General features: G+C 42.4%; 1 protein-coding gene across 2 annotated transcripts; it reads left to right on the top strand.

Annotated features, from left to right (window-relative positions):
* Window positions 1-12,604: 12,604 nt before the first annotated feature.
* Window positions 12,605-22,977, top strand: TNFSF10 (TNF superfamily member 10). 2 transcript variants are annotated; one of them, XM_013128502.3, is made up of 5 exons: window positions 12,605-12,838; window positions 16,545-16,697; window positions 18,166-18,208; window positions 18,887-19,003; window positions 19,712-22,977. In XM_013128502.3, the coding sequence occupies exons 1-5, from the start codon at window positions 12,713-12,715 to the stop codon at window positions 20,158-20,160; spliced, it is 888 nt and encodes a 295-aa protein (XP_012983956.3). In that variant the 5' UTR covers window positions 12,605-12,712; the 3' UTR covers window positions 20,161-22,977. The 2 variants fall into 2 exon arrangements, with proteins under 2 accessions (XP_012983956.3, XP_030902982.2); XM_031047122.2 differs by having other exon boundaries at window positions 12,608-12,838; window positions 19,715-22,977.
* The last annotated feature ends 847 nt before the right edge of the window (window positions 22,978-23,824 follow it).

The following is a 23,824-nucleotide window of genomic DNA, read 5'->3' as shown; positions in this document are numbered from 1 at the left end:
CACTAGTTTCACCTCTCCTTGCACTGCCCTGGACTTCCGTGGCTCTTCACTGCGCCAGTCCTTGTTGATAGCCCTCATTGTAGCAGATAAAAAACAGAGAAGGGACAATGAAGGCCCCCTCCAGAAGCTATCAGGAGAACTGGATACCATGGATTTGGAGAAGGCTGAGGTTCTGAATGACTTCTTTGCCTCAGTCTTCACTGGCAAAGGCTCTGACCGCAGCACCCAAGTCTTGGAAGTCGGACACAGGGACTGTGAAAATGAAGATCTTGGGCCCACTGTACATGAGGATCTGGTTTGAGCCCATCTTAAGAACCTGAATGTACACAAGTCCATGGGACCTGATGAAATCCATCCGCGGGTCCTGAAGGAGCTGGCGAACGAAGTTACAAAGCCACTGGCCATCATATTTGAAAAATCATGGCAGGCAGATGAAGTTCCCGACAACTGGAAAAGGGAAATATAACCCCCATTTTCAGGAAGAAGAAAATGGATGACCCGAGGAATTACAGACCAGTCAGTCTCACCTCTGTGCCTGGCAAAATCTGGGAGCAGATTCTCCTGGAAGGCATGCTAGGGCACATGAAAAACAACAAGGTGCTTGGTGACAGCCAGCATGGCTTTACTAGGGGGAAATCCTGCCTGACCAATTTGGTGGCCTTCTATGATGGGGCTACAGAACTGAGGGACAGGGGTGGAGCAGTTGATGTCATCTACCTGGACTTGTGCAAAGCATTCAACACTGTCCCCCATGACATCCTTGTCCCTAAACTGGAAAGACATCAATTTGATAGGTGGACCACTCGGTGGATAAAGAACTGGCTGGATGGCTGCACGCAAAGAGTTGTGGTCAATGGCTCAGTCTCCTGCTGAAGACCAGTAACGAGTGGTGTCCCTCAGGGATCGGCACTGGGACCGGTCTTGTTCAACATCTTTGTCAGTGACATGGACAGTGGGATTGAGTGTGCCCTCAGCAAGTTTGCCGATGACACCAAGCTGTGTGATTCTGTTGATATGCTGGAGGGAAGGAATGCCATCCAGAGGGACCTTGACACTCTTGTGAGGTGGGCTGATGCCAACCTCATGAAGTTTAACCATGCCAAGTGCAAGGTCCTACACCTGGGTTGGAGCAATCCCAGGCACAGCTACAGGTTGGGCAGAGAAGAGATTCAGAGCAGCCTTATGGAGAAGGACTTTGGGGTGTTGGTTGATGAGAAAATGAATATGAGCCAGCTTCAGTGTGCGCTCGCAGCCCAGAAAGCCAACTGTATCCTGGGCTGCATCAAAAGGAGTGTGACCATCAGGTCAAAGGAGGTGATCCTGCCCCTCTACTCTGCTCTTGTGAGACCTCCCTTGGAGTATTCTGTGCAGTTCTGGTGCTCTCAACATAAAAAGGACACAGAACTGTTGGAACAAGTCCAGAGGAGGGGCACGAGGATGATCAGGGGACTGGAGCACCTCCCATATGAAGACAGGCTGAGAAAGTTGGGACTGTTCAGCCTGCAGAAGAGAAGGCTGCGTGAAGACCTCATAGCAGCCTTCCAGTATTTGAAGGGGGCCTATAAGGATGCTGGAGAGGGACTCTTCATTAGGGAATGTAGTGATAGCACAAGGGATAACAGGCTCAAACTTAGGGGACGTTTAGATTGGATATAAGGAAGAAATTCTTTACTGTGAGGGTGGTGAGGTACTGGAATGGGTTGCCCAGGGAGGTTGTGAATTCTCCATCCCTGGCAGTGTTCAAGGCCAGGCTGGAGGAAGCCTTGGGTGACATGGTTTAGTGTGAGGTGTCCCTGTCCATGGCAGGGGGGTTGGAACTAGATGATCATAAGGTCCTTTCCAACCCTAACTATTCTATGATTCTATGATTCTAAAATATCTGTCCTTTTGCTGGATGAATGAGCCATACTGGCTCTGATGAGCACCAGTGCTTATCCAAGGTAAACAGCAAGCTCATGGGGCTAGGAGCAAGAAGGCAATGAGAAAGAAGTGGATTTTTTTTTTTTTGAGAAGGGGTGAACACATCTAACACTGTACTACACTTCTCATAAGCACCAGTCACCATTTGCGTTTTGCATGTGTATATGGGTATTATAACCTCTTTGACTATCACATCCTGACAGTACCACTCACAGCAACAACAGCTGTTTAAGAAAGAGCAATTATTTCTGTGATGCTGTATCATGGCCTTCTGGTGGTTTTCTTTCAGAAAACTGCATCTGCAACATTAAGGCCTGCTTTTTAAAATTATGCCCTCAGGTCACTTTTTTGCCTGTGCCACTCCATTTCACTGCTTCTCTCTGCCACTGGAATACTCCCTGTGCTAGGAATGGCTCTCTGCTGAGAGGTATGCACTTATCTAGTGGTATTTCTTCTCTAGGTGATGAAGGATCTAATTGTCTCAAATGTATTACTGAACCTTATCCTTATAGAAGCCAAGGAAATCAGTTCACATGCCTCTAAAAGTCACAGAATGGAACATACTATTTTAAGCCAAGGCAAGCCCCATGAAACTGTTTTAATTGAGTCAGTCATGGAGGTAGTTTTACAATCTAACTGTGCTGAAGAATTATTTCACTGGCTGATTGCAGTCATCAATTATTTTTTTCAGGTGCCTCTTGGTGATAATTCTTCCCAGTTATAAAGAATTTTCTTTTGTATCTTTTTTTCCACATAATCATTCTGTTGCAACATTTCCAACTTTTTGTAATCCCAAACACCACAAATCCATAACCAGATGAGCCAGTATGTATTCACAATCCAAAATTGTCCATGTTACTAAAGAAGCGCAACATTTTACCCAGTCAGGTAGTATTGACATGTGACATAAATTTCAAGCTGTGCTTCTCTCTTCCTATGTATGTCCATGTATCTTTAACAAGGACACAAAAATCCTCCACAGCCTTCTCCATGGCAATCTCATGTGCTGATTCTGCCAAAACAAGTTTTTAACAGTCATCAGTAAAAAGTTTTGAAATAGCTTTACTATTGCAAAACATTTTACAGGCAAGCCTGGATTCCTTTAATACCTGGGTTTATTTTTGAAGCTCCAGGACGTGCCTTTGCTGTATTTCTACTCTTTCTTCCTTCACTGTAAAATCTGATTATTTTCTTTCTTTTCCTTATGATATCTAAGAAACTTTACAACCTCTAGGATCTGTGCTTTAAATAAGGTCAATTATATCAAGATGATGTCATCATATGGACATTTTCTTTGGCAGAAGAACTGTTTTAAGTGTTTCCTCCCATCCTTTTCTGCCCTTATGCATTTTGCTGTTCTTTCAGCTGTGTCCCTCCCATGGTTTGGTGCCTCTGCTGTGAAACAGCTCCCAGAACACCCAGAATCAACACAGATTTTTAAAGAAGTGGTTTGTACCTTCTTCTGTTATCTGCTTTGCATTGTGGCCTGACTGACAGTTGTCCTGGTTAGCTCCAGCACAGCATGGGAAGGTTCAGCTGGGCACTGCTGCTGCCCTGGCTGCAAAGGTCTGTTGATCAAACAAGCAAGTGCTCAGAGGGTCTGGGGGCTTCACAAGGCTTGCTGGCTCCTCTGCAGACACAGAGGCAGCAGGCATTTGCACAGCTTCCAGACACTACCTACCCCAGGACACCTGCATGCAATCTACATGTTACCTCTCATAGCCTCTCCTTCCCAGTGAATGACCTTCGTTTTTGAAAGTATTTCTTTCCTGGTTCTATAATTGTGCCTACATGATTTTGAGGGCAGCATTTGAGGAGCTTGTATTTCCACCCATAGGAAGACCAAACAACTCTAAAAATCCACTTGGAAGCACCATTGAAATTATGGTGATTCAGGGATTTCTGAATCCTGTGCATTCAAGTCTGAGGACACACCTGAGATAGAAGGAAAGCTTTCACTGAGGTGCTTTGAGTCTTATCCAAGTCTTGTCCTTCTAAGTGTTTACATCTTACATTTTGCATTGCCTGAATAAATTTTCTAGTTAATAAATTACCTAACAACCCTGCCTGAGCAGATATCATTGTTAATATTGTTGTGGCGTGCAGACAAGTAAGAGTAATGACCAGAGCTGAACACAAAAGTTGGGAATGCTTTGCTTGCTAAGACACAAAGAAGCCTCCAGGGTTTGCTTGGTGGACCACTCCTGTATTAACTCACATCTCAATTCTAGCTAAAAATTAATAGGAAAAAACAAGTGTTGTGTGTTGCCCAGAACTAGATACTGGGTTGCATATGCAATCACTGTCATTGTCAGAGCTCTAAATCACTGTTGTTTCTTTTTTAAATGCCAAGATTTTTTACGTTAGTTGTTTATTGTCAGAAATCTTTTTCAGCTTCCTTCCCAAGTAAATAAGGAAATCCTTCTTTGAAGAGGCTGAGGAAGTGTTTGTTATATGGCTTTTATTCCCAGACTCTCAAGATCTTGTTTTGCAAATTGATGTCAGTTTGAGTTGAAAGAGAAAAATTCGAGTGAGGAAAAGTGAAAAACTTAGCCCAAAGAGTAAATATACTGCAGGTCAGTGAAACACACTGCAGTTGACTTTTGGTTAAATATTGTTATCGTTATAAATGTTTCTTCAGTTAAATGTTACACAACTTTGGAGAAGGAATGGTGAAACTAAAATGCATATTGACCCAAGGGACAGCTTCGCTTTCTATTCTTCCTCAAGTCTTTCTGTTTACTGAGTTTCAGAGCCATATAAAGCCCTGAAAACATCTTGTTGGGGGTATGATCCCCAATATATAATGGCCTGGTTTTCAGGACAGAAGACAAATGCCTTTGGTGGTCAGTGTCACTGAATATACAAACTGTGCACTGGAGACCGAGATACATAAAACTCCATCATAATGTTTACATGACATTTATGAAATGGCTTCTATAACATAAAAACATGTGTATTTATAATCACCACCATGATAATCACTGGCATTTTCACTCAGGCCAATGTTTTCTTTCAGCTTTACTTCAGCTAACTGATAAACCAGCAACCTGCACAAGTAAATCAAGTTATACCAGTCTTGCATTGACCTCACCGCTATGTGTTTCCAGCTCAGCAGTCTCTGAAGTTTCCCTCTAATGTTCTGGACAGTTTTGCCTAGCTCTGATTAACCTTAACAGTCCCTGGGCTCTTGCAGCTGCCCTGAATTCACAGCTGTTAACCTGGAAAGAACCACATTTGAGATGGTGCAGGTACACAGAAGGATTTAAAAGTTTTTCGTGAGAGCAAGTCACTACACCCCGCTCCCAGAAAGTCCTCCATGTCCCCCACTCACGGCTAAATGGCTACAATATTCATGGCCACATTCTCTTCTTGTTGTTGCCTGGTTTTTATACTAACCACATAGCATGAAAGCCTGAGCAGATGAGTCTTTCTAGCTACTGGCATTAAGTCTTTCAATAGACATAAAAGATGGTAGAAAAACATGTGTTTTAAAAGAATTAGTGTCTAGGCTGAAGTATGTAGCACTTCAGCAACCATTCAGGAGCCAGATTCACATGCCACATATCAGAGCAGCCCACAGTATTTCCCAGTGTCTGCGTCAAGGCTAGTGCAAACAGAGACTGGTATGCGCAGTGTTACAGAATCACAGAATCACAGAATCAGCCAGGCTGGAAGAGACCTTTACAATCACTGAGTCCAACCATTACCCCAGAACTGCCAAGACCACCACTAAACCATGTCACCAAGGGCTTCACCTACACTGTGTCTGAACACTTCTGAGGACAGTGATTCCACCACTTCCCTGGGCAGCCTGTTTCAGTGCCTGATCACCCTCTTAGTGAATAATTTTTTCCTAATATCCAGTCTAAACCTCCTCTGGCACAGCCTGAGTCCATTACCTCTTGTCCCATCACTTGTTACTTGGGAGAAGAGACCAACCATTACCTCACTACAGCCTCCTTTCAGGTAGCTGAACAGAGCAGTAAGGTCCCCCCTGAGCCTTCTCCAGACTAAACAATCCCAGTTCCCTCGGTCGCTCCTCATAAGGCTTATTATCACCTGATACCGAAATTACCAAAATTACTCCCAGGCAGCCAGCAAGCAGTCCCCAAAACACCACAGGAGTAGGACACAGAGTGAATAAACCCAGAATATGTACACATAGCAATGGGTGTCACATGCGACATGATGTTCTTGCTGCAGATGCTTAGATGACTAGATGCAAATACACATAAACCTATGTCCCATTTTCATTAGTACAGTCTTATGATGGCTGTAGTGGTATAAATACAAAAACAAATCCACGCATATAAATATGGATTAAATATGTTGTAGACCAAGCCAAACCAACACTGCGGGAAAACAGATTCTGCTGGACAGGACTAAGAATTTAACTTCACTCACTGCTTTATCAATCACAAGAGAGAACACAGTCCATCCACTTAATATAACACACATATGCAGTCCAATCCATTATACTCTTTTTTACTGGTTACAGGAACAGGAAAGGGGTGTCACATAGGTAAATATCATCCCCAGCTGCTTCTCCCCATTTCTTTTCTACCAGAGCATTTTGTTGCCAGCTGGGAGAAAGCATCTAAGTGGGAGCCCCAGGCACAATGCTGAGAGCACAGAGGAGTATAAATGGCAGGTTTCCGCAGTGAGGAAGCCAAAATCTCGCTTCAGTTCTCTATATATATCCTTCTTACCAATTTTAATCTGCCCCAGGAGGAAACCGTAGCCTAGACAAAAATAGACAGGTATGTGACAGATGCTTTACCATGAAGAAGCTTCCAAAAAAGTAATTTATTTGCATACATATCTCGCATACTAAAGAGAAATATTTATCTTCCATTTTCACTGGAGGTTAAAAGCACTATGGTAAAGGTAACCGAATTTCATGCTCCAAGGCTTAAGCTGGTAGCATAGCAGGAGTTTGCTATGTGCCAGGGACAATTCTTCCTCTTTCTGAAATGTTGCAGTGGCAGCTAGGTGAGTTATGGATTTCCCCCCAGATTGTCCCAGAGCTGTGTCTGCAATGAACTGTTTCAACATTATCACTTTGTTAATGTAACATAGAGAAAGACTTAAAAGTGGCTGTAAACATCCCTTTCATTCTCTTAGCAAGGGGGCTTTAGCACAAGTGCTTCACACAAGTCTAATCACATAATAAGGTAATAGCTGCATGGCCAGGTCCCACCTTGGGATCTACAACTGAAATGAGTTGCTTCTACCTTAATGATCTCAAGGGACATGCAGGAAAGTATAGCCATATACCCCTAACAGTGCACAGATATATAGAGAGATAAAGATGTATGTATGCTATTCTATTGATTTCAGCTGTTCCAAAATGAAAATTTTAGAAGCTTTTCTTCAATCAAAATCTTTCATTCTAACACAAACAGAAATTTTGAAATGTGAGACTTTCCCCTGGAACTTAAATTCTGGGTTGCAGCGCTACAAGTAATAATGAAACCAATAACATGGAAATCATTTACATAAAAAAACCCCAACACACACACATGAAACCCCCTCCCAAAAAACCCATACATGACAAGGAAACTTGGACCAAGGCACCCAAGTGAAACTAACTGCACTGATTTGCTGAGTAGCATGTAGGTGTTTTGCTGGGAAGTGTGTGGTGACAATGCCTGGCATTTTGGTCAGCCAGTGAATGTCAGAAGAGCAGGCACCACGCACAGTACTGCAGCCCAAGGCTGGAGTTTAACCAAAACTCACAGAGAAGTCACTATCAGGAAGGTGAATTTTCCCTTTTTAAGCCACAGTCACTTAATAAACCAGATTGGATGTTCAGGCCAGTGTAAAGCACAAGAGTTTCCAGAGCTGCCAACAAACCTCAAATCAACAGTTTATGATTTTGTGAAGAGTTACAGACTGGGAGAACACTGCTGCCACTGCTCCTGTTCTGCTCAAGAACTGGCTTTCTAAGTACCAACTTTATGTAGAAAAATAAAGAAGTATTAATCCTCTTAAAAGTGATGTGCTCATAAAGGACACTACTTTTGGAAGTACCACATACAACTGACAAGTAATGAAAAAGATTAAAATACATGCAGTACCTTACAGGCAGAAAGTTAAGTATTTTGTCAACTAAAAATGGGAGATCCAAAGTTGGATCTAGCATGCTAATGCTACTGCATTAAAGGTGCATTTGGAGCCAGCTAGACCATTGCTGTTGTTTATGTAGTATCATAGGAAAAAAGGGTGTTGCACTGATAAATAGATCCTCATTCTGATCCCATGACAGTATAAATCATGATTAAGTCATGAATTTGCAATAGTTTGCAACTGATAGTAAAGCATGAGGTCTGAATCTGGCATGTGGACCACAAAGGAATGAATGTACTGCAAGAGCCAAGATATGATCTGTCCGGCACATGTGGGAAAATGAAGATCAATGTGCAAGGTTAACTCTGTGCTGGCTGGTGCAAATTATACATTTTGTGCCTGCCTAGTTTGGAGGTTTCAGAGAATGAGACTGTTCATGACCCTTGCCCATGAAGCAGAGCATGGCAGTGACCCATGCCTGCACTGGGAGGCTGGACTGGGCATGGACTCCATTTCAGGGAGGAGAGCAGATATAGCCATCTCTTCCTGTGCTCTTACAGCACAGTTTCATGGTAGGAACTGATGGCTGGAGTAGCAAAGCCCAAACCAACAGCAGCATTCAGGTGTCTTCTGGTGGGAACTGAGTACCTGAAGTTAGGCATTAGCTTGAGAAGAAAGACTTAAATGGTCATAATGTCTTTGGTGACAAAAAGCTCAATCTAAGTCATGCTCCCTGCAGGTAGAAAACTACAGCCAGAAAGCACAGCCACAGGGCTGCTCTGCTTTCCAGAACAGCTAAATTCCCTCTCCACAGCTATAGCACTGCAATTACAGGCTTTCATACCTGTGATGAAAACCACAACCTCCTTTTCTGCTCAGCAGAGAAATCAATGTCAAGAACTGCTACATAAGAGAAAGTCAACTCTGCTTTCTGTGACTTGGAAAATGAGTGCAGCCTTGCCATGCTGGGGCTGTCAGGGAATAACGGTCATGGTAGTAACAGCCATCTGCACCACTGGGAGCAGTACACCTACAAACTCTGTCCTCCTCTGAAAACGTCTTCATCACCTCCATTACTGCAGTCAGTGGGAAATGGGAACTAAGCACTTTTTCTAAAACACTATCCCCTTAATTTTTATACATTTTGAGAGCCATTACAGATTCCTAACTAGTAGCACTGCTGGGGGAGAAGTGTGGCAGATCTACTGCCAGGTGTGTCCTTGACAGTAGCACAGGTCCTGAGTCCAGAGGACAGATTAAGGTTTATCTCTAATTAAATGGTTCATCAAGTAAGCTTTAATAGGATGAAGGAGCCAGGAAGAATCAGAGGTTTTGCTGGGGAGATGTTTCAGTCTAGCGATACACAAAAGCACAGTGCTTGTTTTTGTTTAAATGGGTGCAAACAACACTCCTTCCCACCAGTGTCATGACCCTAGTTTTAGCACAGTAAATTTTAATTAGAAACACTAATTTTACACTCTCAGAACTTTTGAAACTATTTCTTTTCAGTGGAAGTTTACATTTAATAGAGACAAAAATTGACTGTGGAGAGGCAAGCAAAGTACTGAAAGTAGCAGACTTTCAAGTGTAGTCAATTGTGAAAACAGTTGGTGTTTCACTCTCATAGTATACTATGTTGGTGTGGAAACCCATAAACATTTTATCATTGTATAATGAGGTTTTCAGATCTGAAAAATTCAGAAAGAAATGTGATGTGATCATTTTTGGAAGAGATAGATTTTAGTGTGTTTTTTCCATGTTTTCCCAATTGCTCTTTTCAAAACAAACTTCATTAATTTTGACTTACAACACTTGCAATAACTGAGTTTAAATCCGATACATAAGGAATACCTTGGAGGATTTCAAATGATGGGTCAGAGGGATGTGAACCATACCTCATAGACATCTACAAGCTGAGTACACGGATCTTGAAAACATCTTTTATGAGTTTGTATGTTTACCTGCAAGAATAGTTCTGTTATAAGTTGGGGAGAAACTGGCGAAGAAGTTGGAAAAACAGAATAAAGTCCAACTCCTAAACATGAACAACAGCACGGGTACTCTGTAACCTTGAGCTTCCTTTCGCTTTTGCTTCTATTCACTTTGAAAGGAAACACTAAAAGAAGTTTCATTTCCTTCAAACGAGGTAGGACCTCCCTAAGCATCTGGAATGAAAATTCACACAAACTTTCTTCAGCAGGCAGGATTCTTCCTCCAAGTTAACTACTGCCTTTTGACTCTTCACATGGCTCCCTCAGATGAAATTTATTTCTTAAAAATTTATGAACCATGATAAACAGAATAGGTTTTTTTGGGCTGGGGGGGGGGGGGTGTGTGTAAGTTTTTTGTTCTTCAGTGCATGTGCTAAAATTGATGAGAAATTCTCATTCTGAAGTGGATGCAGAGAGCTCCTTTGCATTAGGTAAAAGTGAATAGCAGTCCCACTAGTCCTGCTTAGGAAGGGACTGGGATGCTGCAAAGCAGAAAGCTCAAATTGTCACAGTGGCTTTGCTGAGAAGTCATAGGAGGAGATCATAAGCTCACTTTCAAGAAAATGTTAATCTTCTCCATCTGACATGTGCTGGAATTACACAGATCTGAACTGTTTTGGCACACAGACTGAATGCTGAATAGAGCCAGACAAACTGCCTGCTGCCACGTTAAACAGGGATTCAGGGATAGTTTTGCTACACTATGATGGAAGAAAACCCAATTTTCCTGTAAATGGTTGGATACAGAGCAATACATCTTCTGAAGATGTTCTTAATAGTCAGGAGAAATTGAGACACCTTTATTTTAATTTTCCTCTGCAATTATACTGGGAACTCCCACCTGCATCTTGGCACTCAGGTTATGGATGTTGGGCAGGAGCCAAAATTTCCCACTGCCCTGCAGCAGCAGTGTAAAAGTGTACTAACTCAAGTCTCTGCACTGCTATTTGAGATCCCAGTTTTCCATGCCTACGCTGTCAGTAGACCACACTGATGCTACCTCTAAGTCATTTTAAAGCATCTGCAGATAATTATGAAGTTGCTTACGATCCACAGTCTGTGTTAGGTGAAGGTGTCAAAACCCCAGGGAAACTTAATAGACACATTCCAAATCACTCATGTGCCTTTGGAAAACAACTATCTGGATTCAACAGTTTGGAAAAACAGTTTGCAAGGAGTCTTAGAGGTTTGAAAACCAATCAACCAAACCTAAGAGTGAGTTCATGATAACGAAAGACCAAAAGGTACCTGGTGCCTGTCATACACCAGCTCTGCAGGAGTAACAGCAGTATCAGACAACTCTGGGCCTCTCCGTACCTTAACCATAGAATCATAGAATCATAGAATAGTTAGGGTTGGAAAGGACCTTAAGATCATCTAGTTCCAAACCCCCTGCCATGGACAGGGACACCTCACACTAAACCATGTCACCCAAGGCTTCCTCCAACCTGGCCTTGAACATTGCCAGGGATGGAGCATTCACAACATCCCTGGGCAACCCATTCCAGTGCCTCACCACCCTCACAGTAAAGAATTTCTTCCTTATATCCAGTCTAAACCTCTGCTGTATAAGTTTCGACCCGTTACCCCTTGTCCTATCACTACAGTCCCTAATGAAGAGTCCCTCCCCAGCATCCCTGTAGGCCCCTTTCAAATACTGGAAGGCTGCTATGAGGTCTCCATGCAGCCTTCTCTTCTGCAGGCTGAACAGCCCCAACTTTCTCAGCCTGTCTTCATACGGGAGGTGCTCCAGTCCCCTGATCATCCTCGTGCCCCTCCTCTGGACTTGTTCCAACAGTTTCATGTCCTTTTTATGTTGAGGACACCAGAACTGCACACAATACTCCAAGTGAGGTCTCACAAGAGCAGAGTAGAGGGGCAGGATCACCCCCTTCGACCTGCTGGTCACACTTCTTTTGATGCAGCCCAGGATACGGTTGGCTTTCTGGGCTGTGAGTGCACACCGCTGGCTCATGTTCATTTTCTCATCGACCAACACCCCAAATCCTTCTCTGCAGGGCTGCTCTGAATTTCCTTTTTGCCCAACCTGTAGCTGTGCCTGGGATTGCTCTGACCCAGGTGTAGGACCTTGCACTTGGCATGGTTAAACTTCATGGGGTTGGCATCAGCCCACCTCACAAGTGTGTCAAGGTCCCTCTGAATGGCATTCCTTCCCTCTAGCGTATCAACAGAACCACACAGCTTGGTGTCATCGGCAAACTTGCTGAGGGCACACTCAATTCCATTGTCCATGTCACTGACAAAGATGTTGAACAAGACCGGTCCCAGTGCCGATCCCTGAGGGACACCACTCGTTACTGATCTCCAGCAGGAGACATTGAACCGATGACCAGACCCTGAATCTCCTAAAACACTTCCTATTTCTAGCATACCCTGGCGGCGACGGCTCAGAAAGCTTGCCCACAACGCGCTGCGACTTGACGGCGGGGAAATCACACTGCACCTCCCACGGTACAAGCAGGAGCTGGCGGCTCCCAGCAGCACCCGCAACCCCCCGCAGCCGGAGGAATAGGCCGGGGCGGGGCGCGGGGGGGCGGGTTCTGACAGCTCCGTTCGGCCCCACGGGGCGGGGAGTGCGGGGACGGGTTGCCGGGGGCCGTACTTCGCCGCCGATTAGAGGCTGGTGGGTCCCCCGAGTCCCGCTCGGCTCGGCCCGGTCCTCCCCTCCCCGCCGCCGCTCGGGAGCTTCAGGCGAGCGCTGCCTGGCCATGATGCTGCCCGCAGCCGGCCCCAGCCCCGCGCAGACTTGCGCGGCCGTGCTCGTCGCCGCCGTGCTCCTGCAGTCCGTCTGTGTGGCCGTCACCTTCCTCTACTTCACCAACGAGCTCAAACAGGTCGGTGGGGACAGGCAACTGGGGGGGACCCCGCTCTCTCCCTTTTTGTCTGGTCAAGGAAAGGAAGGACAGACAAAAGTGTATCCCCGCTCTGTGCAGAAGCCGGCGCAGGGCCGTGCAGCGCTCGGCGGTGGGATTGTAGCCGCCGTCAGCCTCCAAGTGTTTGTTCAGAGCAGAGCCCAGCCCAGAGCCCACAGACAAAGAGCTCCGCGCTGCGTGAGCCTGCTCTTTGTGCAGGCTTTCCTCGGGCCCGGGGGTGCACGCAGGGGAAGAACAATTTTAAAGTTTTTGCTTTTTAAGTAGCCCATTTTTGCAGGGAAGTAGCAAATGTGCTCTTTATCAGAGCGCCAAATCTGCTACCGCATCACACTGTGCTGCAGAGACGTTGGTAGCGCTGGGAGGACAACAGCAGCCTCCATCAGCTGCATATTCATGTGGGCAACGGGGACAAAAAGACTAAGAAAAGCTGAGGTACCTTTTAAATACCTCTTTAGGAAAAATACATAGCTGTAAGTCAGTGACTAATTCCAAAGGAACTTGATCCAGGCAGCAAACACCACCGAATTCCTCAGAACGACTTGTAGAGTGCCCATTGTATAGTTTAGAAGCCTCAGTCTCCTTGCAGCCATCCTTCAAGATTGCTAACTGCCACTTAACCCTTTCCTATTCCTGCAAAAGATCATTTGCATTCCAAGAAAATTGTATTTACTTGATTGCCCCATGAGCCTTTAATGCATGTGCTCCTGCTTTTTGTTAACCCCTAGTCCTCAAGGTTTTCCTCAATGTCTTGCCAAAAATTCACTGTCTTGCTGTGGTTTGGGTTGGAAGGGACCTTAAAGATCCTGTAGTTCCAACCCCCCCGTGTACTGTAGTTACACAACTTCAGAAAGTATCAAACAAATGTAAAATACTATGTTACCTGCGAGTTTTTATTTAATAGGTGCAGTCTTCTGCCATGTCAGAGTGCTCTGTGAAGCAAATGTTAAAGGATATACTGTATTCTGCAATACGAGGCAATGCTCATACTTCGGAAATGTCCAAAATGGATTTTCCTGCTGAGTTTATAGCTGTGGCTGCCCCATATTTGGTGAAATGGGGGAGTCACAGAAATGTTTCAGTTTTACAAAAGCAGATTACATAATACTGCTAATGGAGAAAAATATAAAAATGCACTCTCAATAGTTCATGCATATGGTTCAAAGTCCTTTGCTTAACAAGTTTGCCAATCTTAAGTAATTGGTAACCATGCTTATCTTTCCTGGTATTCAAATACATGCAGCTGGGACACAACCACATCTCGTGATACTTGCCTAAAATACAGCTGGTTCTGATAAGCCTGCATTTAGTCTGAAAGCTAAATCTGTGCCCCCGTCCCTCCCTCCTCCAAGTTCTGCTGGGCTACAAAGTAAGGTTGCTGGCTCTGGAGGGAGTACCTTCAGCACATACTCTCCTGCCTGTGCCATCTGGTGCACACTGAACAAGGAAACACAGTCTCCTACCCCACATCCATGTGGTGCATTTGGAATAAATCTCAAAAGACAAACTATGATTTTTGTGTGGCCATTTTTCTTCCCTTTGTTGTTCACAGTATTGGCATTCCTACACCTTCACCAAATTGCTATGGCTGAAGAGACAGCAGGTATTTTTATCTTTGCAAATAGAATAATGTAGAACTAGCAGGTATTTTTTCCTCATAGTAATCTGGGTATAGCTACGATTATAACATTTGTTTAACCATTTTGCTTTGTGAGGAAGTGCTGACACAGTGAGGACAATAAAGTTCATTATGCTTCAGGATACAGGGCTGCAAGAAAAATATCCTTAGACTTCCTTCTGTTTTGAAAATATAGTTCACACACTACTAGAATAGGATAGAAGGTTTACAAGATAGCATTCCTGCAGGACTTGCATCCTCAGACTTCAGTGGTACAGACAAAACCTCATTTGAGTAAGTCTTACAATACCCTGATGCCTGGCTTTCTCTACCTATACAACAGAAATACCAATCCTTCAGTACCATGTGGTGCTGATACAAGGTTGCATTCACAAAGATTTCAAAATGCATGCAAAATGCTGTTCCAGTGCCCGGACAGTAGATCTGTTTTGTGGGAAAAGTAGTCAAGTAAGAAGGCAGAGGTCCAGAACTGTTTGTTTCCAGATTGGAGGGCAAAGCTCAGAGGTGTGCTGTAGCAAATCTGATAGGAAAATAAAAAGTAACAACTGCTCAGGTATGTTTGGGGTTTTCATAACTCTTCAAACTACTTTGTTATAGAACTGTAGTTAAATATCAGAGTCCTTAGTTGTAAGTGCAGTTTTACCTAAGAAGAACGTAATTTTAATCATCCTGAGTTCTTGAAACAAGAAAACTGATTTAAAAATATACTCAGCAAAGACAGAGAAACCTTCACAAAAACTCTTTGTAGTGGTCTCATTTCACTGTGATGCCTACAAAATCATTTCAAGTAATAGATGAAGCTTTGGTGGAATCTGCTGCAGCAAACCAAAGATGCTGTTCAGACACGTAGGACTTGCAGGGTAGTATGGGTCAATTCTCCTAATCCTCCTAGAGTGGGAAATCTCTCCCTAAACGCCTTTGTTTTCTAACAGGCAGGAAAAGCATGGAGTGTGAAGGAGGAAATGACTCCGTTTGTTGCTTTTAATACCTCAGTCTCAAGGACAGTTGAAACTGGTACTTGCAGAATAAATGTATCTGTTTAGCAAAACAAACCAAATGCCTTTAACATGCGAAGAGTGAAATGTAAATGTTACAACCAGAAGTCCACCTAAATGCTCTGCATGCTTATTGCCAATTGCTGTTCATTCCAAGCTTCTGCAGTGCAGTCCTGGCTCAAGAAGCCTTACCAGTTTATAGCTGATGCAGCAGCAGCTGCTGGGTTCAAAGCAGACAGGAGCTGATTTCTGCTGGCTGCAGCGCAGGTTTTGTGCTTGTAGATTAAACAACAGCGCCAGCTGGAGTTATGTGTGAGGCTGCAGAGCTTGGGAAAAAGCTTCCTACTATGATGCAAACTCTCCCAGTCAGATTCCCACGGAGTCAACATGTGTTTTGTGCTCTCTTCGAACTGATTTATCAGAAAAGAATCTGTTTTGTCTGTGACTAGAGGATGTAGACATAGGCACATATCACAAGCACTCAGTATTTTATTTGGACCCAGATGTGTTCTGAACTATTAGGTCAAATACAGTTTTGGAGATACCCCAAACTGGATATGGGGAGGATATGGTATGGATATATAACAGCAAAAGCCTGGATTGTAAATGTCATTGGCTAAAGTGTCAGAATAGAAAATACTTTTAAAGTCTGGTTTTCATCCTCAATAATTTGTGAAGAAAAATCCCTTGTGCAAGTACATGTTTTCTAGAGCAACTAAAGAACTCACAACATTAGTGATTTGGATACTGAAGTTTCACAAAGCTTATTTAGATGTGTGCTGGATACCAGATTTATGCCCATGGAGATAATGTAAGTATGCTTTTGCCTATTAGATATGCCATCTAGTTAAATAATTATATAAAATCAAGATTAAGTACTCATGCTGTCTATATAGTCATAACTTGCACCATACTAACAAATGCTTGAAAGAAAAGAAAGCATGTCCCTAAGGGTAGGAAATTTAGTGACATACCATGGTGGAACACCTGCAGGCACATCACAGGTGAAAACTCCTGGCTTTCCCTTCTGCTGCAGCTCCAAGACACATACTCAAAGAGCAACGTTGCTTGTCTCACTGGGGAGGAAATCGGAGATTTCATCCAAAAGCTGGATCTAGTTGAAAGTGAAGACAGAGTGGCTGATCCCTGCTGGCAAGTAAAGTGGCACCTGGGAAAATTAATTAAAAAGGTATTTGGGAACCGACACACTGAAACAGTATGCTTGGTGATACTACAATCCAAAGAAACCTAATAGCAGAATAAAGGTGGGAGGTCTCAGGTTGTTTTACTGCAAAGCAATTGTCAAGCCACAGCTTCAGCTGCAGAGTGCTTCCACTGAAGCCAGAACGGCCCATGACGGTGGTTTCACTGCATTCAGGAAAACAAAACAAACACAATAGTTTTCACTACATAAATTTTAGTGATAGGTTGGCTTGTCTGAAACACCTCAGAAGTGTTTGACTTGAACTTGTTTTCTATCTGACCATACAGATCACATAGTGCTAGCAGAGGTGTCACTCCCTCTTTGTAAATACAGGGAAACTGGCATGAGAAAATGAGATGAAATGTAACACAGGGAGAGGTAAAAAAGTGCTTGAGGAATGAAAAAAGCAAGCAAGCACACAGCATCAAGCACAACACCTTCCCAGCTCAGCATTCCAAGAACACCATCTCCTGCACTATTTACACATAATACATATAATTTTGGCTACAGAGAAGAAAATAAGACTGGCTGAAAAATCAGAAAGGCTAAAATCTTCTGGTTTTCAAAATCCCATGTCCAGCACATAAAAAAAGCTCATCCATAAAAATTTCAGTTTGTGTCTGAAACTTACCTAGAACATCTTGCAGCCCAAAATAGATCCTCTTATTATATCCAGAGGTCTCGGCTCCTTCAGTGGAAACTCTATCAGTGATGTCCCTGAACTCTGCATAAAGAAAACATTATTTTATTTAGTGAATATTTAGACATCTAATATACCTACTTGCTCCCTGATGGCTTAAAAAAAGATAGCCTAGGTGCCAGAAATCATAAATTATAATAATAGTTTTAATAATAGACAGGAAGGGAAGGTAAAGGAAAGGATGGGAAGGGAAGGCAGAACCCATCAGTAAGTGGCAGTACAGGGCCCATGTTAGTCACCCAGATAAATCATGGCAAATGATCAGCATGCTTTCTGCAGCTGCACCACTGTCAGTGATCAAACCAGTTTGGTTCAGCAGTCAGCAAACAGTCAGAAAAAAGAGGAACACACAAAGATATGCTGGCTTAAGACCTCACATAGGCATATAAAAAGAAATGAAATTTTATTTCTCAGAGCTAAGATCACACAGAAGTGCACACTGCGCCACATATTCTGTGAATAGAAGCTGATGCCTGTACACTGTTCTCTTATTCGAGAAAAGCATGAGGGTCAAAATTTTCAATAGACTTAAAGCTGAGATGGCTGAGCTCTCTTGAAAATGTTTTCCTATGTGTTTCATTACATAAAAGATGTAAACATAGTAATACTTTATTGCAACAAATTAATAGGCTTTTTTTATTTGCTTGTTGATCAAATCCAGAATACCCTTTGTTTATGAATTGAGATAGGAGTGTCTTTTTTCTGAACCCATCAGTTTCTGAACTAATTTGTTTTCTCTGTATTTGCTGGCAGATGATGTCAAGGAGCTATGAGGAAAACATATCTGCAGTCAATGGTATTATTTTTATTATCTGTTACAAAAAGTTGCAGCTTGTGGCACCTGATATGTAGTGACTCAATTTATAAAAAGTGCAGAAAACACTGAAGATCGTGTACTGGCAGTGACAATTAGCAGTTAGAGCAAGGTAACCAAGGGGGATGCGCAAGGCTCAGCTTCTAGACCTCAGTCCCACAGTGTTATGGGACTGTTTAAACAGTCTGCTCTCCTGGAAAAAAGCAGCACGGAACTGCTGTACATATAGATCAGCTAAGGAATAGCTTTGCTGAACATTGTACAGCCCTAAACACGTTGAGCAAAAGCATCACAACCTCCAAATAGAAATTTGGTGTAAAGATTATAAATGCTTAACCATTAAAAATGCTCATTGTGAATGTGAAAATTTGGTACTATGGGTGATTTTAAGTTGTCTATCAGTAATTTTGGGGCTGGGAGAGGAGCAAAAGGAGAACAAAGAGGCATATAAAGACATTTCAAGGAGAGCAAGAGCAGAAGAGAAATTTGAGCCGTATTAGTCAATGTACAGCATTCAGTGTATGATTGAATTGAAAATTCAATTGAAATGTCAATTGAAAGAATAACATATCTCTTCATTAAAATTGGGTCAAATGGGACAGATGTGCTTTCTAACATTCTTGCTTCTAACATGAGGTTCCTTTTCTCATCTTTCTGTAGCTGAAAGAACCATGACACTGCCGCACAATGACAGGCAGCAGCCACTCAGCCCCAGCAACAGGGTTGCAGCACATCTAACAGGCAACAGCAATAGGAAGAGTTCCCTGTCACCACGCAGTAAGAAAAAACCTTTTAAAACTGTTAAAGACCACAGAAATTACACTCTCATTGAGAGCCTCATGCTTTATATACCCTTTTTAGTACTTGCATTGAGTTAATAGTAAGAAACAGATCATTAAAGCCTTCTTGTCCTAGACAATAGTGTTTTCAGCTAATTCTTGCAGAACGGAAGAAAGCCTGTTCTCTCTGGGTACCTCCCTAACATTTCTTCTTGAACCTTCATTAGATGGGGAAAAAAATATCCTTCTTCCTAATGTTAAGTTTTTCCTTTTTCTTTCCTTTAATTTCCTTCTGTTGTGTGAATCCCAGCTGCTATGGTGACAGACCTATTAGAAATGCGAGACAGAGACAGGAGGGACTTGACATTTGGGCCATATTAATGAAAGGCTTGGTAGGGTTTCTGCAGCTTTGGAGGGTATCAGACACAAATGGATCTTTTAGCTTTGTTACTAAGTAACAACATAATGGTTTTTCTTTTATTTGTGGGTCACAAAAATTATAAATAAAGGTAGTCCATGTGAATTCCCGCATAGAGCTAAACAGCTTGCTTCTGGACCTTCAGATTGTTTTGAGAACTGGCCTAAGGAACCACTGGGAAGAGCAGATTTCCCTAGTTTGTTATTAAAAACTAGACACTGCAACTAGCAGACACCTGACTTCACTATCTGGAATGTAGCTTAACATTTTCTGTCTTTTTTTCTCAAGTAGATTCCTTGGCCAGAAAAGGGAGCGGACAAAAAATAAGCAACTGGGAATCATCGAGAAAAGGCCACTCTTTCCTTTACAACGTGGAGCTGAGAAATGGCGAGTTAGTGATACCCCAAATGGGCTTTTATTACATCTACTCACAAATTTATTTTCGTTTCCGTGAAAATGAGAATGAAGATTCAGATTTTTTGGCACAAATCAGGAATCCCAAGCAGCTTGTGCAGTATGTTTACAAACTGACAAATTACCCAGAGCCCATTATGCTCATGAAAAGTGCAAGAACAAGCTGCTGGTCTAAAAAGGCAGAATATGGACTTTATTCCATCTACCAAGGTGGAGTGTTTCAGCTGAAAAAAGAAGACAGGATTTTTGTCTCTGTCAGCAATAGTGATATAGTTGACATGGACAAAGAAGCAAGTTTTTTTGGAGCCTTTCTGATTGGTTAAACTGTGAAAATCATGCTCTGAAGGAGCCATTTTTCTGTGTCAGGATCAGCTTAAAATTCTCTAAACCAGGGAATAATAAGCAAGGTAGCAATACCAACAATACCAGCAATATCAGACTCCCCTTTCTTAGCTCACTCATTGCAAAGTCTGATCATGCCAAATACTCTTCCACCAGACAGGAATGAGCAGCCGCAGGAGATGGTGCTGTTTTGACAGGCTCCACTGCCTAGCCAAGCTGGGAACATGCAAGGATGTCACACCACAGATAATACCTTTGGCCAGAACCCCGGGCAGGTAGGTGCTCACCACCACCTCCGCAGAGGTTCTCCACACCAGCTCAGTCACAGCAGGTGGGATGGAGGATGCTCCAGGTCTGGTTACCAAGGGTGAGACTGTGCATCAAATGTTATTTGTGGTCTCCGTTGGGATACCATTTTGAATATCTCAGCTCTGGTAAGAAGCCTTTGCAAGTACTGCTTCCCAGATGCCTGTGTAATTACTCTGGAAGTTTTTGTTTGAACCTGAGTTTTACAAAAGTTGAAAGTCCATCAGAAATTCAAAGTGCACACCTTCATCTCATCTAACCACTTAAGCACCTAATCAGTTTTAAGTACATGAACAGTCGTGACTGAATCAGGGTATTTACATGCTTGAAATTAAATATATGCTTAAGCAGTTTTCAGAATCATGGCTTGAGTAAACACATTAGCCTGTCTTAATCAGGATATTGTACACAAAAAAGCTGCTGAGATGGCACAGAAGAGGTTTTGAAATCAATCAGTATTTTGATCAGCATATTACAATAGTGCCTATTTACTTAATTGGTGTGCTGCAAAGATTTCACCAGGCTTCCAATAGGTTCGGTAATGTACTTGCTGTTGCTGTTGTTGACAGCAAGTACTTGATCCAGAAAAAAAGGTGTTTTTCTGTAAATACCGAATTTTATTACACATTTGCCACAAATTAAGCATGACATGGTTCTTCCACATTTATTTTTACTGGCCTGTATGTGGTAATATGTAATGTAGTATAACACACCCTGATTGCTAATATTTTGATGAAAACAAACAGAACTATCTATACTTAAACAAGAGCTGCATATTTAGGTAATGCTTTTTTGATCTTATTTTATTTTTAGGAATGGGTGGAAAATTTTCATATTTTTTTAAAACATAATTTTTTTAAACCATATTTTTTAAAAAAATGGCACTGTTTTTTGTAACTCTACGAGTCAGAATATTTTATATAAAAAATAAAGGAAAAAAAAAGATTTTTAAGTGTAAGCTGTGGACTAGGTGCACAGAAGTCAAGTAGCATAAATCATCAGCACATGCACAGCACTGCCAGTGGAGTGATACCACTTTGCATTTTGCCCAGATTCAGAGAAAACAGGGGAAAAAAGAAGGTGGAAGTGTAAAAAAAGCCCAAAACATTTGAGGGAAAGGGAGTCAGTTGTTCTGCAAAACTGACTTGACATCAACAGAACGATGCCAGGAAAAAGTCTGGTTGTCTATTTTTTAATACACAAAGGTTGCCGTGAGAACCCTCACATTCACCTCCACATTCTGGTAGTTAGATCACTGTAGAGCCTTTGCATACGATCCTCATGAGTAAACATACATCGTTCATCTTGCTACTTTGTCAACAAGAGGATAGGAACAGACAGAAGCCCCTGAATTTATTTTGTCATTGAGAAAAGCAGGTACCTCAGTTCACTTAAATATCTGTGTTTGAGCAGCAAGAGAAGAATTTCAGGAATAACTCTTTATGACAGATTAAGTAACACACTGCCATAAGCCTAAAATGATGAGGTGTGACTTTGCCTACTGTTCTAACATAGCATCACGCATACTGTGTTCAGTGGTAATCAAATATGTGAAATTCGTCTTTTATTGGAACTCTTCAGTTTGCCTCATTCTCAAATCGTGTTTCAACAGAGAACAAAATATTTCTACAGTTTTCCTCCTGATTCCAGCATGCCTGCCCAGAAAAAGCTGGGAAGAACAAAGCCATTCTCTACATATCTGGATGTCTGCTCTCTTCATGACTTTTGTAAGTTCTCCTTGCAAACAGACCAGGCTTTTTGATCTCAGCACAGGATTGACCCACATTATCAGGTTTGAGGGGGGGGTTTAGCAATTTATTGTATTAAAAAGTTGATTTGATTTTTAAATGTTAATTTAGATGCTTATTTGAAAGAAATTTTATTTGAACTGTGAAAAAGTATTTTGGATTTACTGGTGGCAGCTTAGACCCAGAAACCCTCCTTATGGCTAAGACCAATTTGTGTAATGCAGGAGTTGTGGCTGCTAGAAAGGACTAGAAAGAAACCAGCAGGGACTCCATGAACTTGCAGCTGATGCTAAGACAAACTGTCTATTACACATAGATTTTTTGCTCCATGTTCTTTCCTCAACTCTTGGTATGTAACACCATGCCTGCTGTTGCTTGGGGAATGCTCTGTGGTATTGCCTTCCTTTTTTATCCAAATATACATATTATTGGTCTGCCTGCAGAGCGTATCGCAATAGGAATCACACCAAATAATCCTATTTTATTTCTGAACAATCAAAAGGCATGCTTGCCGGATATTATCCTGGGGAGAGATTATCAAGCAATAGCATACAGGACACATTTGAAGATGAATGGAAAGATATAGCAACTTCTGTTTGTATATTTGCACCCCGAATCATACTTTTCATCTCACTTTATGTTGAATGTAGCAAATTTTTATTTGTGGATGTAGGTTGTGGTGACATGTACAGACTGTAATTTTTCTACATGCATTTTATATAAAACATTTTTATTAAAAAGTTACTGAGTCTTGCAGTGATTATTGGTATCATCCTATGGCTTCTATAACAGCGCTGTCTGAAATAATTTCTCTGACATTGGTTGGTATCAGTTATAACCCATTAAATGCCACAAACAGTTGCAATGCAAAGGGCATAATGCAAAACACTGAGCAATGCCATACTGTGAGCAGCTTCCAGACCCTAGTTAGTGAACACTATCTGGAAGCAGTATACTGAAGAAATCACTGAAAATGGTCTCATGACCAGAGACTACAAAATGCCAAGCACTTCCCTTCAGGTTCTTCTCGTATTCTGGGCTTTGGACATTATTTAAGTAGTGAGAAATCTGTTTATTAGGGAAACATCTGATCCTTGTCCATTACAAAGCTACAGTAAAAGACACATGGAATTCAGAGGGACAAGGACTCTTTACACAGAAGTTGTAAAGCAACAGTGAACTGGAGATCCCCAGTCTTGAAAACAAATGCACTCCCTGCCCCAAGAGCAAGCACAGGATATTGTTTGGTCTCTTCCCTTCCAAAATTTGCCACAACCAAAGGAAGCATACAAAACCCAGGCGAACCCTGGAAACTCAGCAAGAGATGAAGACACCATCCAACCTGAGCCCTAGCCCTCAAATGGGAGAGGGGGTGGTTTCATCCTGCTTGTGCAGAGAAGAGCTATGGCTGAAGCAGTAGCAACATGGCACAGTAGGGAAACCACTTGCTTTTTGGCCACAAGCCTGCAGGAGCATTGCCTCCACCTTAGTCACCACAAGGGCTGTTTCATCTCTGTGTCTTTTGACATTACTTTCTCTTAGCAGTCCCCACTGTATTATTATTCTCACCGCACCAGTCTCTGGAAGACCC

The sequence above is a fragment of the Melopsittacus undulatus genome, chromosome 6 (genome assembly GCF_012275295.1).
Source record: "Melopsittacus undulatus isolate bMelUnd1 chromosome 6, bMelUnd1.mat.Z, whole genome shotgun sequence".
NCBI lineage: Eukaryota > Metazoa > Chordata > Aves > Psittaciformes > Psittaculidae > Melopsittacus > Melopsittacus undulatus.
The sequence above is the reverse complement of the archived record's forward strand: the minus strand, read 5'-3'. Positions and strand labels throughout refer to the sequence as shown.

Coding starts and splice junctions, on each gene's coding strand:
- TNFSF10 (XM_013128502.3), top strand. CDS start 12,713: ATGATGCTGCCCGCAGCCGGCCCCAGCCCCGCGCAGACTTGCGCGGCC. Junction 12,839..16,544: donor TCACCAACGAGCTCAAACAG/GTCGGTGGGGAC, acceptor CTTCTGCTGCAG/CTCCAAGACACATACTCAAA. Junction 16,698..18,165: donor TGGGAAAATTAATTAAAAAG/GTATTTGGGAAC, acceptor ATTTGCTGGCAG/ATGATGTCAAGGAGCTATGA.